This window comes from Notolepis coatsorum, assembly GCF_963971535.1.
Source record: "Notolepis coatsorum genome assembly, chromosome: 18".
In the NCBI taxonomy this organism is placed as follows: Eukaryota; Metazoa; Chordata; class Actinopteri; order Aulopiformes; family Paralepididae; genus Notolepis; species Notolepis coatsorum.
The window spans coordinates 80288501-80303976 of NC_140182.1; the positions used below are offsets into that span (position 1 = coordinate 80288501).

The 15476-nt window shown below is 46.3% G+C and overlaps 1 protein-coding gene across 1 annotated transcript in view; it reads left to right on the forward strand.

Moving 5' to 3' along the window:
- Positions 1-635: 635 nt before the first annotated feature.
- Positions 636-15476, forward strand: part of nudt4a (nudix (nucleoside diphosphate linked moiety X)-type motif 4a) — a 143878-nt gene continuing 129037 nt past the window's right edge. Inside the window, exon 1 of the mRNA XM_084334408.1 lies at positions 636-1035. Coding sequence (XP_084190534.1) covers positions 937-1035 — 99 coding nt within the window. The 5' untranslated portion in view covers positions 636-936. The remainder of the gene's footprint in view (positions 1036-15476) is intronic.

Genomic DNA, 15476 nt, shown 5'->3' on the forward strand with positions numbered 1-15476 from the left:
AAAAAACAAAAAAAACATTTCTTGTTCTTCTCTCTTTTAACCAGGGGGGGCGGCGCCCGAGCGCCCCTAGTGGCGAGCCGCCACTGACTGAACAACAGGCTGCCTAGTGGTAATTGAAAAATGTAAAACCTTACCTTTGTTTCAACCAAAAATGCTTAAACAATCATTTTAGTGGTAGAAGGGAACTCATTTTGTGCAAAAATGGAAAGCTTGCCAATGATCATGTGGCAGAATTGTTACAATAGCCGATAATCAATTTCCCCAATGATAAATCCCTATACGGGTGGAACAACCAGTGACGTCAGACTACACCTCCCTATAGAGCCCTTTATTTAGGCTCACAGAAAGGGACAGAGCCAAAAGATCCGGCTCCCTTCAAAAAGCTGTAATGCTCGCTCGCTGCTGATGCACTCTATTGCGCAGCTCTGAGATCAGTTTTCTCGCTTGCTGCTCTTGCTGCTGCACTCGAATGCGCAGCTCTGATATCCGTTTGCTCGCTCGCTGCTGCTGCACTCGAATGCGCAGCTCTGAGATCAGTTTTCTCGCTCGCTGCTGCTGCTGCACTCTACTGCGCAGCTCTGAGATCAGTTTGCTCGCTTGCTGCTGCTGCTGTTGCTGCACTCAATGATCACTGATGCGACAGAGTTGGCGTACTAGGGACATGTATGTTGACAGCGGCATTAAGCCACCATGTGAATATACCATGAGATACACACTGATGTCGTCTCCTAGCCTGGGAAGGAATAAAGTGCGCACTTTTTAATTGGGATCCGATTGGCCTGAAGAAGAAGTGCTCGGGAGTTGTAAATAGTGGGGCTCCACTTCTACGGTTCTCTACTCTTGGCCAGTCAAAGGGACCCGGTCCGGTTGGATACTGATTTCGATTTCTTCCACCTTTGACGTTTCCTTGGCAACGCGAAGATTTGGAAATACTATATGATGAAGTTTAAGCCCAACCAGACCAGGACTTATGACGGCGAGGGGTTCAAGAGACGAGCGGCGTGTTTATGTTTCAAGAACGAAAAGGAGGATGAGGTATATCAAACGCTTCTTCATCTGTCACACATAGGGACACACATGACAAACAAGTTTCAAGTTTAGTTTTATTTGTCACGTATAAGGTACATGTACATTACAGTGAAATGCTTGGTTCTGTATGAGCCTGCTGAGATTGTGCTTCATACAGTAAAAAGAATAAAGACCAAACACTACAAAATATACAATATACAAAACTAAAGTACAACCTAACGTAGAAAGTGAAGTACAAAATGCAAACAAATTAAGTACAGAATGCAGCTTTTTTTAATGCTAAAACAAGCTACCATTTATTAGTTGGTTTTACGCATAAACCAACGGACAAACGGGCTATGATAATAGGTCGATTATTGCAAATAATTCTAAACACCAAATCTCTACACCCCACGATAAATGAAATTACTCTAAACCTATACCACACACAGAGGCATTTACAGCTTGTTGCTTGTTGATAAATCGCGTGTGTTTGCTGTTGTAAATGAGTGGAAGTTGTTAGAAAGAGGTTGAGCATGTTGGCAGAAATAAAGACATCGAGGGCCAAATATCTGCCCTACTGTATAACACGATAAGCCCCATGCCTGGAACTCTGTAAGTAACAACCAAAGCACAGGATCATAAGACCTCTTTCCAGGTATTCTGGCCGGGAGGTAATCCAATTTTTTGTGCACAGTACACAGAGTGACAGAGAGTAGACCTACCTACCCTCCCACCACCCGCCCTGGTTCACAAGGGCAGGATGCCTGGACACTGAACGCCATGGTGCATGTGAACAATGTAGTCGGTGGCAGTGATAAAATGGTGATTGAGTGGTTTATATCTGCAGTAAACTACATGTAGCTATGCCTAGGGTCATTTCAATAACTTCTTCCACCATAGATGACAGTGTTGGAGAGTAGTTAACTAGTTCAATTACTAGATTAACTACAAGATGTCTGTCAGTGTTTGGGAGTAGTTAACTGCATATACCAGGGCTATTCAACTAAATTGTTCAGGGGGCCACATTGTCAGAAACCCAAGGGGCCAGGGGCCGGACTGCCACGGCGCCTCCCCGTGCTATAAATATATGTACACTTGACACAACACGCAACCACATTTTCACAACTTTTATTTAACTACATTGCAAAAGTAGTATACTTTTCAAAAAAAGTGCTTCATTTATGTGCCACATCTGCAACATCTCCTGCAAAAAGTGCTTCATTTATGACTGTGCAACAACTGCAACATCTCCTCTTCAACATTTCAATATAAAAATAAAATAAAAAACAAACAAGTGCATGATGTGCATCTGAACATTCTAACATCAACACTTGAACAAAAAAACACATTTATAGTGCAGCTGAGCTTATGAAAAAGTGCTTCATGTCTGTGCAACAACAGCAAATCACAGCATCTTATTAGCACTTATTGTCCACTCTTAACTCTCAAACATCAGGGGGGTGGGGGGCAGACAGGCCTAGCCTACATACACACATCTAATGAGAGTGATTGCACTTCTTTGACTGGGCAATGGCAGAGAAAGAGGGTTCATAGGAAGTGAGGGCTACCCGCAAACAGTGATGCAAATGCTCATTTGTCAAGGAGGCACGGTTGCTTGTTTTAATGGCATTCATGTGAGAGAAACTGGATTCAGAGGTGTATGTTGAGCCAAACATTGTTAGCACAGATATTGCCAGCGTTTTTATTTTGGGGAATGTCTTGACATGAATACACTTTATCCAAAATGTTGTGGTGGATTCATTCTCAAGTGCCTGCTTCAGAGCAGATGATGCTTGCATGTCAATTATTTCAAGTTGCAGGAGACCTTCATCAATGTGAAGTGATGCAAGGAACTCTTGTCCTTTTGTGGAAATAGCAGCTACATTGGCAAATGGGTTGCTCACAAAATGCATCAATTCTCTGGACATGTCAAATTCATCAAATCGACTTGCAAAGTTTTCCTTCAATTTATCAATGAAATCTGTCATTAATTGAGTGACTTTTGGCTCAATTGTGTGTGTTAACGTTGACATGAAAAGAAAAAAGTAAAAAAAAAAAATATTAAAAAAAAATATTTCTTTTTATTTATTTTTTATTATCATGTAATCTTTGGCGGGCCGGTCAGAATCATCCCGCGGGCCGCCAGTTGAATAGCCCTGGCATATACAGTTCAATTACTTTAACTACACAATTTCAGTGTTGGAGAGTAGTTCACTGCATGTAGTTCAATTATTTAGTTCAACTACAATATTTCAGTGTTGGAGGGTAGTTAACTGCATGTAGTTCAATTATTATTTCAACTGCACTTTGCAGTAGTTAGGTGGTAGTTTAACTACATTCAAATCTCAGTAGCTTCTTAAAAGAACACGCCAACATTTTGTGAAATTAGATTATCGTCTTCTCCAGAGAGAGACAAGAAGATAGATACCAGTTTCCTCTCTGTGCGTTCAGTAGAAGGCTATCTGGTTGCACGTTAGCCTAGCTTAGCACAATGAATGGAAGCCGACATGACCAGTTAGCCTTCGGGAGAGGTGTTAGTTGGACAATGCCTAGGCTAACTGGTTATGTCTGCTTCCATTCATGTTTTATTGGTCACATATAAGGTACATGTGTAACGGTTGTCATATCGTCATGGTCACCTCAAACTTCGATGCCCCGAGGGAGTTTCGAACCCGGGTCTCCCACGCCGCGGGCAACAGCACAGACCGCTATACCAAGAGGTGTATTCACTTCTTTGTACCGTGTCTGTGCGTCTTTTGAGGATGTGAGAGTGAGTTTAACCCATAGCACCGCTGCTCACCCCAGCCCTTCTTGACTGCGCTTCACGATACCATCCGTTACACATGTACATTACAGGGAAATGCTTGGTTCTGTATGAGCCTCCTGAGATTGTGCTTCATACAGTAAAAAAAATAAAGACCAAACACTATACAAAATATACAATATACAAAACTAAAGTAGAACCTAACGTAGAAAGTGAAGTACAAAATGCAAACAATGAAGTACTAGAATGCAGCTTTTTTGTGTGCTAAGCTAGGCTAACGTGCAGCCAGATAGCTTTCTACTGAACACACAGAGCGGAAACTGGTATCTATCTTCTTGTCTCTCTGGAGAAGACTGTGAGCTAATTTCCCAAAATGTTGGCGTGTTCCTTTAACTACATTAAAATCTCAGCTTTTTAAATACTTTGTGTCATGTAGTTTTAGGTAGTTGATTACAAACATATTTCCCCATAATTTTGCATCCAGATTCCACCACAACGACTGCCCCCTGTCCTCTTTAAAACACACACCCATGGCTAGTGAGGCGTTTTGCCTGCCCACCGGCCCCTACATCAAACACACCCACACTCTACTCTGTCAGTTCAGTTGTTGCTCTGTGTAAACTACATGATTCCAGATTGTGATCATTCTCCGCCATGTAGTTCGGATGTAGTCTAACTACTTATTCAAAGTAGTATTAGTTTGACAAAACTACATTTTATTTGAGGGTAGTTAAGATGTAGTTGAACTACTTTGGATTGTGACGTAGCTTGTTGTTTTGTAAGACACAGTGTTGGAGCAGTTTCCACAACAATGATAGTTTGTATTTCATGGATCTTGAATAGGTTATGGTTATACTGTTGTAAGTGCCAGGCAGCTAAGCTCTCCTTCATGATAAGGAGTCTATTAATACTGCCGGTCATTATGAAATCTTTGGTCCTGCAGTCACTCACCGGAGTGAAGTGGGCTTTCTAGTACTGGCCTGAGGCCACAGCTGTCATGGTTATTGTACAGGGACACTTCCATGTAAGTGTCATCGCACGTGTTAATGCAATCACTGACCTTATGCCGGGTGGATCTCTGCTCTGGGTGGCCTACGCGCTTAACAACCTCCTGTGTGACGGCTCCTTAAAGCTTTTTGTGGCAGGTGGAGACCCCGACATTTAAACCCCATGTCAATTGTGTGTCATTCGTGTTTCATTATTATTATGATTACTATTAGTATTACTGTATGACAGCTGTCAATCTCCCGTGGGACAAGAATCAAAGGAAAACTCTGCCCGCCCGTTCCCCATCCAGGGGGCCCCCGCACGGGGTCCTGACTTCAAGGCTGGGGGAAACCTGCCCCGCACATTTGATTTACAAAAACAGGACAGTCTATATGCTTCAACAGGTAGAATATTCGTTATAATAAGCACATCCAGACATTGCCCTCGTTTGTGTCGTTCAGGTTTACATGCAATCCTATAGCTACAGCATGTCATGAGGATAATATGGAGCTGTTTGTAACGGTTATGCAGTGGCACTGCTAGGGCAGGGGGCGATATGACAAATATCACATCACAATATGTTCCTTAGTATATAGTTTTCCAGTGCAAATTACATTGTGATATGACATATTTTTCTTTATGTCTTTAGCTTGTAATACAATTGTCATGGTCCTATTTTTGATTAGCTTAAAAATATAGTTTGTATATATATCTTGGTCGACTTATAGTAAAAACTCCACTGCATGAATCCATGACGGTATACCTTCGTATCCGGTAGACCTCCCAGTCCCAGCCCTAGGCACTGCCATAATAAAAATTACCACATTCCACTTATATACTGTATATATAATTGAAAATGCTATGAATATGAAGAAGAACGTGTGATGTTGACCTGTAGGCCACAGGTTAAGATGTTTTTATCCCCTCATGACGCCACTTAATTCAGGCCAGCGAGAGTTGAAACGGGGATGAAAGTGGGACAAGAGGTGGCGACTTAGATAACAATTTCTCTGCCCAGTGACGGAAGCCTGTCTCAGAACTGCATGTCATTGCGAGCGGGAGGGGGGCTGGGGGTAGTGGTGAGTGTTACACTATGTGCTAAACACCAAGTGACCTATCGGCTGCAATTTATAGAATCACGGTACAGGCTGTAGCCGACAGATTGACTTTCCCACTCCTCTCTCTCTCACACACCCCACACTGCCTTTTTATCTACTGCTCGTCCCGTAAATCAAATAAATTGTATTTGTAAGGCCCGACAACATACGTTAATGTCCCCATGGGCCGGACACGTCTTCTTTAACACTAGTATCCCGCCCAAGCACGGAGATCTCCGTGTTTCGATTCCACCCGTTGTGGACAGAAGCACGGATATATCCGTGGCAAGTTGTTATTGATTTTATTCCATATTAATAACCTATTCAAGGTCGCCGAGCTGCACTGCAGATTTACCCTATTCTTTGAATTCGAGAAGGTGCAATACCGGCCAGATCCTCTTAGGGGCGCTATCGCGATAATCCAGTGTGCACTGTGGCTGAAGGGAGCATACATTTTGTGTAGCCTGTACCTTGGATTACGTTTTGCATTGCAGATTTCACCATGTAATAAGGGGATTTATCATCAGCCAATGGACATATCGATCTACCAGATGGCGATCGATAACGGAGAAATGCTCGGGGGGATCCCACCGGACCACGGTAAGATCTTTTTCACGTAAAGTACATCCCGATCGGGCCTTGTTTTGATACTCAACCAGGCGTTCGGCCTATGAGGCTAATGAGGCTAACGCGGTTATTGGTAATCAATAATCAGAAACGACGTCCCCCGCCCCCCCCCCCCCCTTTCATGCATACATGCTTGAGGATCGTGCCGATCATATGCAGTTTGAGTTATTTCTGTAACATCTGTAAAACGGAAATACCATTGGATATAACGTTAGCAGCTATTAGCCCTATATCTAGCCTTCCAGAAAATATACTAGACCAAATCCCGTATAATGCTTATATTCACGGCGCTATAAAATGAGAACGTATTGATGATTTTTTTTTCTCTAAGCCATTTTGAAGGTACGGTTTATGGACTCAATTGACAATGAGAATGGACAGATAGCGGGGGGCGGAGCTGAGCGATCATGGAGTAGACGTGTTTCACATGAGCTCCCTTCTACCGTGCTGAATATACGTTTCTCCCCATTAGTCTTTATTTTATTTTTATTTGTTTTTTATTTGTTTGCTAAGTCGTCGTGTTTAGTATACATTCATCGACTTTTTTCGACTTTCTACGATGACGGGGGTGGAAACCAGAGCCATGAAACCATGCGCCACAACCAGCAAGCCGTCACCGCCGGGCCTAGCCACACCGTCTCCCGCTGTCGGGGAGTTAAGCGAAGCTGTGCTCTTGGTCATGACCAAGCTACACGCAGACTCTGAGACACGCATCGCTGAAGCACAGAAGAAAGTGTTGGCGGATTTCTGTGTCAGCCTCCGTCGTGAGATATCAGAGGAAATACGGCTGGCGGTAGTCCCGCTGACGGACAAGATGGAGACGATTCACGCTGCCTCATCGGCTAATGCTAACGAAATAGCCATGCTAACGACGGAGGTATCATTACAGTGTGAGAAGATGGCGGGTCTCGAATCCGCCCTGCTGGCTAGGCAGGCTGAAGTCAACAAACTACAGTCGGCAATGGAGGAGATGCAGTCCCGGGATAGATGCCACAACGTCAGGATTGTTGGAGTACCGGAGACCAGCGGTGAGGGCCGTCTCTCTGAGACCGTGCCCGAACTGCTGCAGAAGATACTAGGGACGGACGTCCTCCCTTTGCCTCCTATCTGCGAATCGGCCTACAGAGCGGGCAGGTTTTCTCCCGGTGTGAACAAAGAGCCGAGGCCCATCATAGTCAAGCTGAACAGACTCCAGCAGAGAGATCTCATCATGCGGTCGGCTCGTACCAGAAGGGGTAATCTGAGGCTTGGCGATCACAAAGTGGCCATTTTCGAGGACTTTACACCGGAGGTTCAAGCACAGAGAGCCGAATACAAGGTGGTCCTGACTAAGCTATGGAAACTAGGCCTGAGGCCCACGTTATTCGCTCCCGTGAAATTATCTGTGTTGGAGAAGGTCGGTGGTCAGCGTTTGTTTTGGTCGTTGGCTAAAGCGAAGGAATATCTCGCGGAGACACCCGAGTCTGTTGCTTGATATCTATGGCGGGTGAGTGACTTGGCGGTTTGGGCCTATATACATTGATTAGGCCGACTGTTCACAAATACTTGCTGTCATGCCCAGACATGCTAACTGCCCAATGCCCATCCAACTGGCGGTGCTTCCCAATGACTTCTGTTACTTGCTAAAGCTGACCTCATGGTCGTACTTGTGTATCGCCTCTTTGGAAGCTAACGAGCTAGCTGAACAATGTACATAATAGGCTAACGTGCTATCCGGATTCATCACTAGCTTACGCGCTAGCCTCGGGCTAACCAGCGGGCTTCGTCTATAGTCTGCGCTGAGACATTCGAGACCTGTTAATGGTTACGTATTTTAGTTGCTGTTGCTGTTCAAAGGGACATTGGTTTGCACAATTCAAGAGTGATCGAATCCCTAACTAACTTCTGGTATGCTTTTATTTTTATATCCAGGTTGTTTTGAACTTTGGGATCCATAGTAGAAGCCAAGGTCGGTTGAATATGCATATACAATATATGATAACAGGTTGGGTCGGGTATGGCTTGCACTTCATGGCTATATGGTTATATGGCTTGCACTTTAGCCATGCCCCTTTTTTCCTTTCTTTTTTCTTTCTTATTGTCGCTGTTTTTATGTCATCTGTATGCGCGATTTAAATGTGATCCGATTCTACCTTGGACTAACTGCTGGTTTGCCTTAATTTTGTTTTGAATTTTCCGTGATCCATTTATGCTATAACGTTGCGACATTAATATGCAGACTCCAAGGTAGATGGTTACAGGGTTGATGCTGAGTAATTATATAATAATTATTGTCGCTGTTTTAATGGCATTTGAATGAGCAATTTAACTGTGATTCGATCCTACCTTGGACTAACTGCTCCGACCGATATCTTTATTGAAACAATGTATGATAACAGGTGGTGTCAGGTGTTGCCTATTACCATCCCCGGATTAATTAATTAATTAATGTGTTTAATTCTATTCTTACATAGGTTATGTCATTTCAGCCGTTGTGCCTGATCAGAGGGACAGCTAAAGGGGTGCACTTTGACCATAACACCTTTTTTTTCCCTTCCTTCCTTTTTTTTGTCATTGTTTAATTGACATTGTTCACACAATTTTGCACAATTAACCTGTGACCCGATCCGGCCTTAGACTATCGGCTGGGATGCTTTAATTTAATTTTGTTTTGAATTTTCCTATACCCTTTTGGGCTATTACAATGCGACGTTGAAGCGCAGATTCGAAATAGATGGTTGCAGGTTGATGTGGAGTTATTATTTAATAATGGCTATTTTTACCATTATGGTTGTCTCATGTTGGGGCCAGGGCTCAGGTGGGTTTCGACCGATATCTTTATTGAATTTTATTTTTATTATTATTTGTGTTTATTGGACTAGTGGGGGTTTACGCAGGGGTTTATTTAGAGGGGGGTTGGAGTGGGGAGCGTCTTATTGATCCATGTCTCTAGTGGGAAGTGATAAGATAAGATAAGATAAGATATTCCTTTATTGATCCCCTTGGGGAAATTCAGGCATCATAGCAGCATGGGGGGGAGGGGGGGAGGGGTACAGGTAGTAAAACAACACAGTATACAGGTAGTAAAAGACAACACAGGCAGTGTAAACAATTGGTCAATATAATTTACTATCTGACTAGCTGAGGAATATTCACATTATTCACAGTGTCACATAAGGTGCAGTATGCATGAGGTAGTGTTATAATTTACTATCTACTGAGTATACATTAATCAAAGTACCAGGGTAGTCTACTTTGTCCCCCTTGGGTTCCTATAAGTCCCAGGTCAATGTCTGGTAGCAGTCGCTGTCGCTGCCCCCTGTTGTGGGGCCTGGAGGCTGCTAGTCGCTGCCCACTGTTGTGGAGCCTGATGGCCGCTGGTATGAAGGACTGTCCGAGGCGGTTAGTTGAGTGTCGGGGGGGGATGAGTCTGTGGCTGAACGAGCTTCTCATCTTGACTAGCTCGTCGTAGAGGGGGTGGTAGGGGTTCTCCATGATGGCATCCAGCTTCCTTATCATCCCCCTCTCTACCATCACCTCAAGTCTAGGTAGCTCGACTCCCACCACGGAGCTAGCCTTCCTCACCAGCTTGTTGAGCTTGTTGGTGTCCCTTGAGTTGATGTAGCCTCCCCAGCATGCCACAGCATAGAAGAGGATGCTGGCCACAACAGACTGGTAAAAAGACTGCAGCAGTTTGTTGCACACATTGAAGGACCTGAGTCTCCTCAGGAAGAACAGCCTGCTCTGTCCCTTCCTGTAGAGGGCCTCTGTGTTGTCCGACCAGTCCAGTTTATTGTTCAGGTGTACCCCAAGGAACTTGTATGAGTCCACCATCTCCACATCCACCCCTCGGATGGAGATGGGAATCAGGGGGGGCCTCTTCTTGCCCCTCCGGAAGTCCACCACCAGCTCCTTGGTCTTACTGGTGTTGAGTTGGAGGTGGTTGCTGTCGCTCCACCCCACGAAGCTCTCCACCAGGGCTCTGTACTCCTCCTCATCATCGTCGGTGATGTAGCTTACGATAGAGGAGTCGTCTGAGAACTTCTGCAGGTGGCACCCGCTGGAGTTGCGGCAGAAGTCTGAGGTGTAGAGGGTGAAGAGGAAGGGTGACAGCACAGTTCCCTGGGGGGCGCCGGTGTTGCTCACCAGTACGTCAGACTGACTGTCCTTTAGTCTGACGTACTGTGGCCTCTCAGTGAGGTAGTCCTTGATCCAGGCCACCAAGCCGTGCTCCAGCTGCATCGCAGAGAGCTTCTCCGCTAGCAGTGACGGCTGGATGGTGTTGAAGGCGCTGGAGAAATCAAAGAACATAATCCTCACTGAGCTGCGCGGCTTCTCCAGGTGCGTGTACACTCTGTGGAGCATGTAGATGATGGCATCCTCCACCCCGATGTTTGCCTGGTATGCAAACTGCAGGGGGTCGAGGGAGTCACGCACCAGGGGCTTGAGGTGTTGCAGGACCAGTCTCTCAAACGTCTTCGTGACGTCAGAGCGACTGGCCTGTAGTCGTTGGGGGTGCTGGGACGTCCCTTCTTGGGCACCGGGACAATGCAGGAGGTCTTCCAGAGCTGGGGCACCCTCTCCAGCCTCAGGGAGAGGTTGAAAAGATGCTGGAGCCGAGCGGTGCTGCCAGCTGCTCTGCACATACCTTGAGCACCCTGGGATTGGTGTTGTCCGGTCCTCTGGCCTTGTTTACATTAATTTTGGAGAGCTGCCTACTGACCTGACTGGTTGTGATCGTCAGGGTTGGGGGTGGTGGGCAGTCTGCTGGTGTTGGGGGTGGGGTGCCGTTGCTGATGGGTGTGGGGGGGTGGGGGGTGGGGGGGCTGCTTTGTAGGTGTGATCTGGTGCTGGTGTCAATGGGTGGGGGAGGGGTGTGGGGAGGCCACTCTGGTCAAAGCGGTTGAAAAACGAGTTGAACTCGTTTGCACGCTCTGGAGGGCCCTCCACAGCTGTGCCCTGCTGTTTGAAACCAGTGATCTTCCGGACCCCCGCCCACACCTCCCTGGTGTTGTTGGCCTGTAGTCTGCCCTCCAGCCTGTCCTTGTAGCTGACCTTGGCTGCCCTTAGCTCTTTTTTGAGCTCCCTTTGGACAGCCCTGGCCTGCTCAGTGTCCCCTGCCATGAAGGCCCTCTTTTTCCTGTTTAGCAGGTGTTTAATGTCCTTGCTAATCCAGGGTTTATTGTTTGAGAAGCAGCGTACCCTCTTTGTGGGTACGATGCTCTCCTCACAGAACCTGATGTAGTCTGTGATGCAGTGGGATAGTCCATCAATGTCATCACCGTAAGCCCTCTCAAACATATCCCAGTCTGTCGACCTGAAACACCTGTAGCTCCTCCTCGACGTCGTCAGACCACTGTGGGACAGACATGGTGGTCGGAGGCTGTCTCTTAATGAGAGGCGTGTATGTGGATACAAGCCTCACAAGGTTGTGGTCTGACTGGCCGAGGGGGGGCAGGGAAGTCGCACTGAAAGCCTCCTTCACGTTAGCATACAGGAGGTCCAGAGTTTTGTCTCCCCTGGTTTTGCAGGTGACATACTGGGTGAAGTTTGTCAGGGTCTTGTTCAGTCTGACATGGTTGAAGTCCCCATTGATAAAAATAAATGCATCCGGGTGTTTTGTCTGAAGCGCCGCGACGGTGGAGTGTATGACGTCACTCGCCTGCGCCGCCGCCGCGCTGGGTGGGATGTAAACAGTGAGAGCCAGGACGTGTGTTATTTCTCGCGGTAAATAGTATGGCCGCAGACTCAGTGCCAATAGTTCAATGTCGGGGGAACAGATACGTTTCTTAATGGTGATGTGCCCCGGGTGGCACCATTTGGAGTTAACAAAGACAACAAGCCCTCCGCCTCTCCGCTTGCCGCTCTGTTTACTCCGGTCGGCGCGCACCACCGTGAAGCCCTCCTGTTCTATTGCACTGTCCGGGATGTTCTCGTTCAGCCAGGATTCGGTGAAGCACAGTAGGCTTGCCTCCTTGTACTCGCGCTGGTTGATCATCAGGGCTGAGAGCTCGTCGGTCTTGTTGACCAGCGATCGCACGTTCCCCATGACGACAGCGGGCAGGTAAGGCTTGAATCTCCTGCTGTCCTCTCTCCTGTCCTTCACGCTCGTGCCAGCTCGATTTCCCCGTCTGCGAATCCTTATTTCGGCTGGTAGATTCCTCGGTGGTTCTGCAACTCTGTTTCGAAAGCAGAGGAGAGCCTCCCTCGGGTAAACCAGCCCGCCGTTGTTGCTGTTGTTGTTGTCGTTGTTGTCCTGCCGCGGGTAAACCAGCCCGCCGCCGGTGTTGTTGTCCATTGTTCAGAGCTGTGCTCGACCGAACTTGCCTAACTCGGCTAACTTCACAGAAGTTGTTACAAATGCCTTAACTTGGTCTAAAGCAACGCACAGTCACTTATACACCTATTATGTAAGTATAATCACAAAAAGAATAATTAAGAAAGTAGTAAACGCGATAAGAAGTAAAGGGGGTGGGAGCTGCTATGAAAAGGCTGCCACTCTCCTCGGCGCCAACTATAGGAAGATGACCATCCTCAGTGGATGGGGCATAGGGTGGGGATTGGAGAGTGGGTATAGGGGGCCTTATAATAGGACGGGTGGGGTAGGGTTTAGAGTAGAAGGAGGTGGGGCTGTAGCTGGGGTGGTATTTTTATGTGTTTTATGTACTGTTGTCTTAAATGTGTGTAATTGTTCCTCCTCTGAACTCCTGGAATTGACCGTCCGGGCCCGCCGGGATCAGCACCTCTGTACTCAGCCTGGCTGCACTGGTATGTTCTCAACGCATTTATACAAGCTCGACCATGGCTAAATTGAATATTTTAATTTGGAACGCAGGAGGGCTTAACGCCCCACACAAGCGTGCCAGTGTCCTTTGGCTATTGAAGAGGAGAAATATTGACCTTGCTCTCCTTAGCGAGACGCATTTATTGGTAGGTGACGTGTCAAGACTGGCAAATCGGCAATATCACGTTATCTCCTCATCCTCAGCCGATGATAAGACGAAAGGAGTAGTCATAGTTACAAGACGTAACCTTGATATCAAAATCTTGGATGTATGGTCGGACACGGAGGGAAGGATTACTATAGCAAAAGTTGAATTCTTGCATAGGAAGATGGCTATAATAGCATTGTATGCTCCTAACACATTTGATTCAGCGTTCTATAATACAATCACGAAGAATATGTTGGAACTTAATGGATACGCTCTCATTGTGGGTGGCGATTTTAATGCATGCTGGGATGCGGAGATGGATAGGTCCGGGCCCTCTGAAACGAGCGACCAAAAACGGGCCTCTAAGGCCCTTAGGATGTGGGCCAAAGACACAGGGCTCACAGACCTTTGGCGCTTATGCAACCCCACCCTCAAAGATTACTCACCTGTCAGCCAGACACAAAAGCTTCTCTCGAATTGACTATGCATTCGCGTCCCCTAATATGTTTGATAGTTTCGATGTCTCATTGGTTCCCTTGGCTCTCTCAGACCACAAGGGGATTTTCCTTACGGCAACCTTTGGCAGGCTCTCCGCAAGAGCTCCCAGATGGCGTTTTAATTCGACCTTGCTAAAGAACGATGACTTCTGTTCTGAGTTCAGGAGTAAACTAGCTGAATTTTTGCAGATCAACGTTGGCACAGTAGAAGACCCCAGGGTCCTGTGGAACGCATTGAAAGGATTTATCAGGGGTCATGTCACACTATTTGCCTCCAATTTGCGAAAATCCCGGTCAAAAAAGCTAGAAGGACTGGAATCATTATATGCGGACCTATACGCATCCTTGCAAACTAACTATAATGAACGACTAAACACACAACGTAAGATAGTCAAAAAAGAAATAAACTCCATACTTAAACAAGTCTGAGTTCTTGATACATAGGACAAGACAAAATTACTATTTTCACGGCTCCAGACCTAGCCATCTATTGGCAATGAAAATACGCTCAAATGATCATTTCTCGGATATCCCCTCGATTAGAACGAGCCAGGGTGCAGTCACTACTGATTCGAAAAAGATCAATGACACTTTTAAAGAGTTTTACTCACAGTTATATAGCTCAGAGGGTAATCTTGATGACTCTAAATTTGAATCGTTCATTGGCGGGCTTGAGATACCCCACATTTCTGAGGAAGAGGCCAAGGAACTGGGGAGACCGATTACTCTCGTAGAATTGAGGGAGACGATTGTTGAAATGCAGAGGGGTAAGGCACCAGGCTGGGATGGTATTCCACCCGAAGTGTATTTAGCTTTCTGGGACCAACTGGGTCCATTGATGCTCGATATGATCAATTACGCTATCGAACAAGGGGAGTTCTCAAGAGATGTCAATATGGCGTTGATTTCTTTACTTCTCAAGAAGGACAAAGATCCCAATGATTGTGGTAGCTATAGACCCTTGAGTCTTCTCGGGGCCGATTTAAAGGTGTTTGCCAAGGTGCTGGCCCGTCGCCTGCAGAGATTTATGTCTGTATTGGTACACTGCGATCAAACTGGTTTTATCCCGGGGCGTCTGGCTGCAGATAATCTTAGGAGGCTGTTGCATGTAATCGATAACAGTAAAGACAATACAACTCCATCCACAGTTCTGTCTTTGGATGCCATGAAGGCGTTTGACAGACTTGAGTGGTCATACCTGTGGAAGGTACTTGAGGTCATGGGTCTTGGAAAGAGTTTTATTCATATGATTAAAGTCCTGTATGCCTCGCCGTCTGCGATGATACTGACAGGCAAAAACTGTTCCACAGTCTTTCCAGTCTCCAGATCTTCTAGACAGGGTTGCCCTCTGAGCCCGGGACTGTTCGCGCTTTCCCTCGAACCTTTGGCCCAATTTATTAGGCAATCGGAGGACATCGTCCCCATAATGGTCAACAATACTCCACACAAAATTGCTCTCTATGCGGATGACCTGCTGATTTTCATGGACGACCCCTCCCGGTCGGCCACAAAATTATTGAGGATAATCGACGACTTTGGTAAATTGTCAGGTTTTAAGATTAACTGGAACAAATCAGCCTGC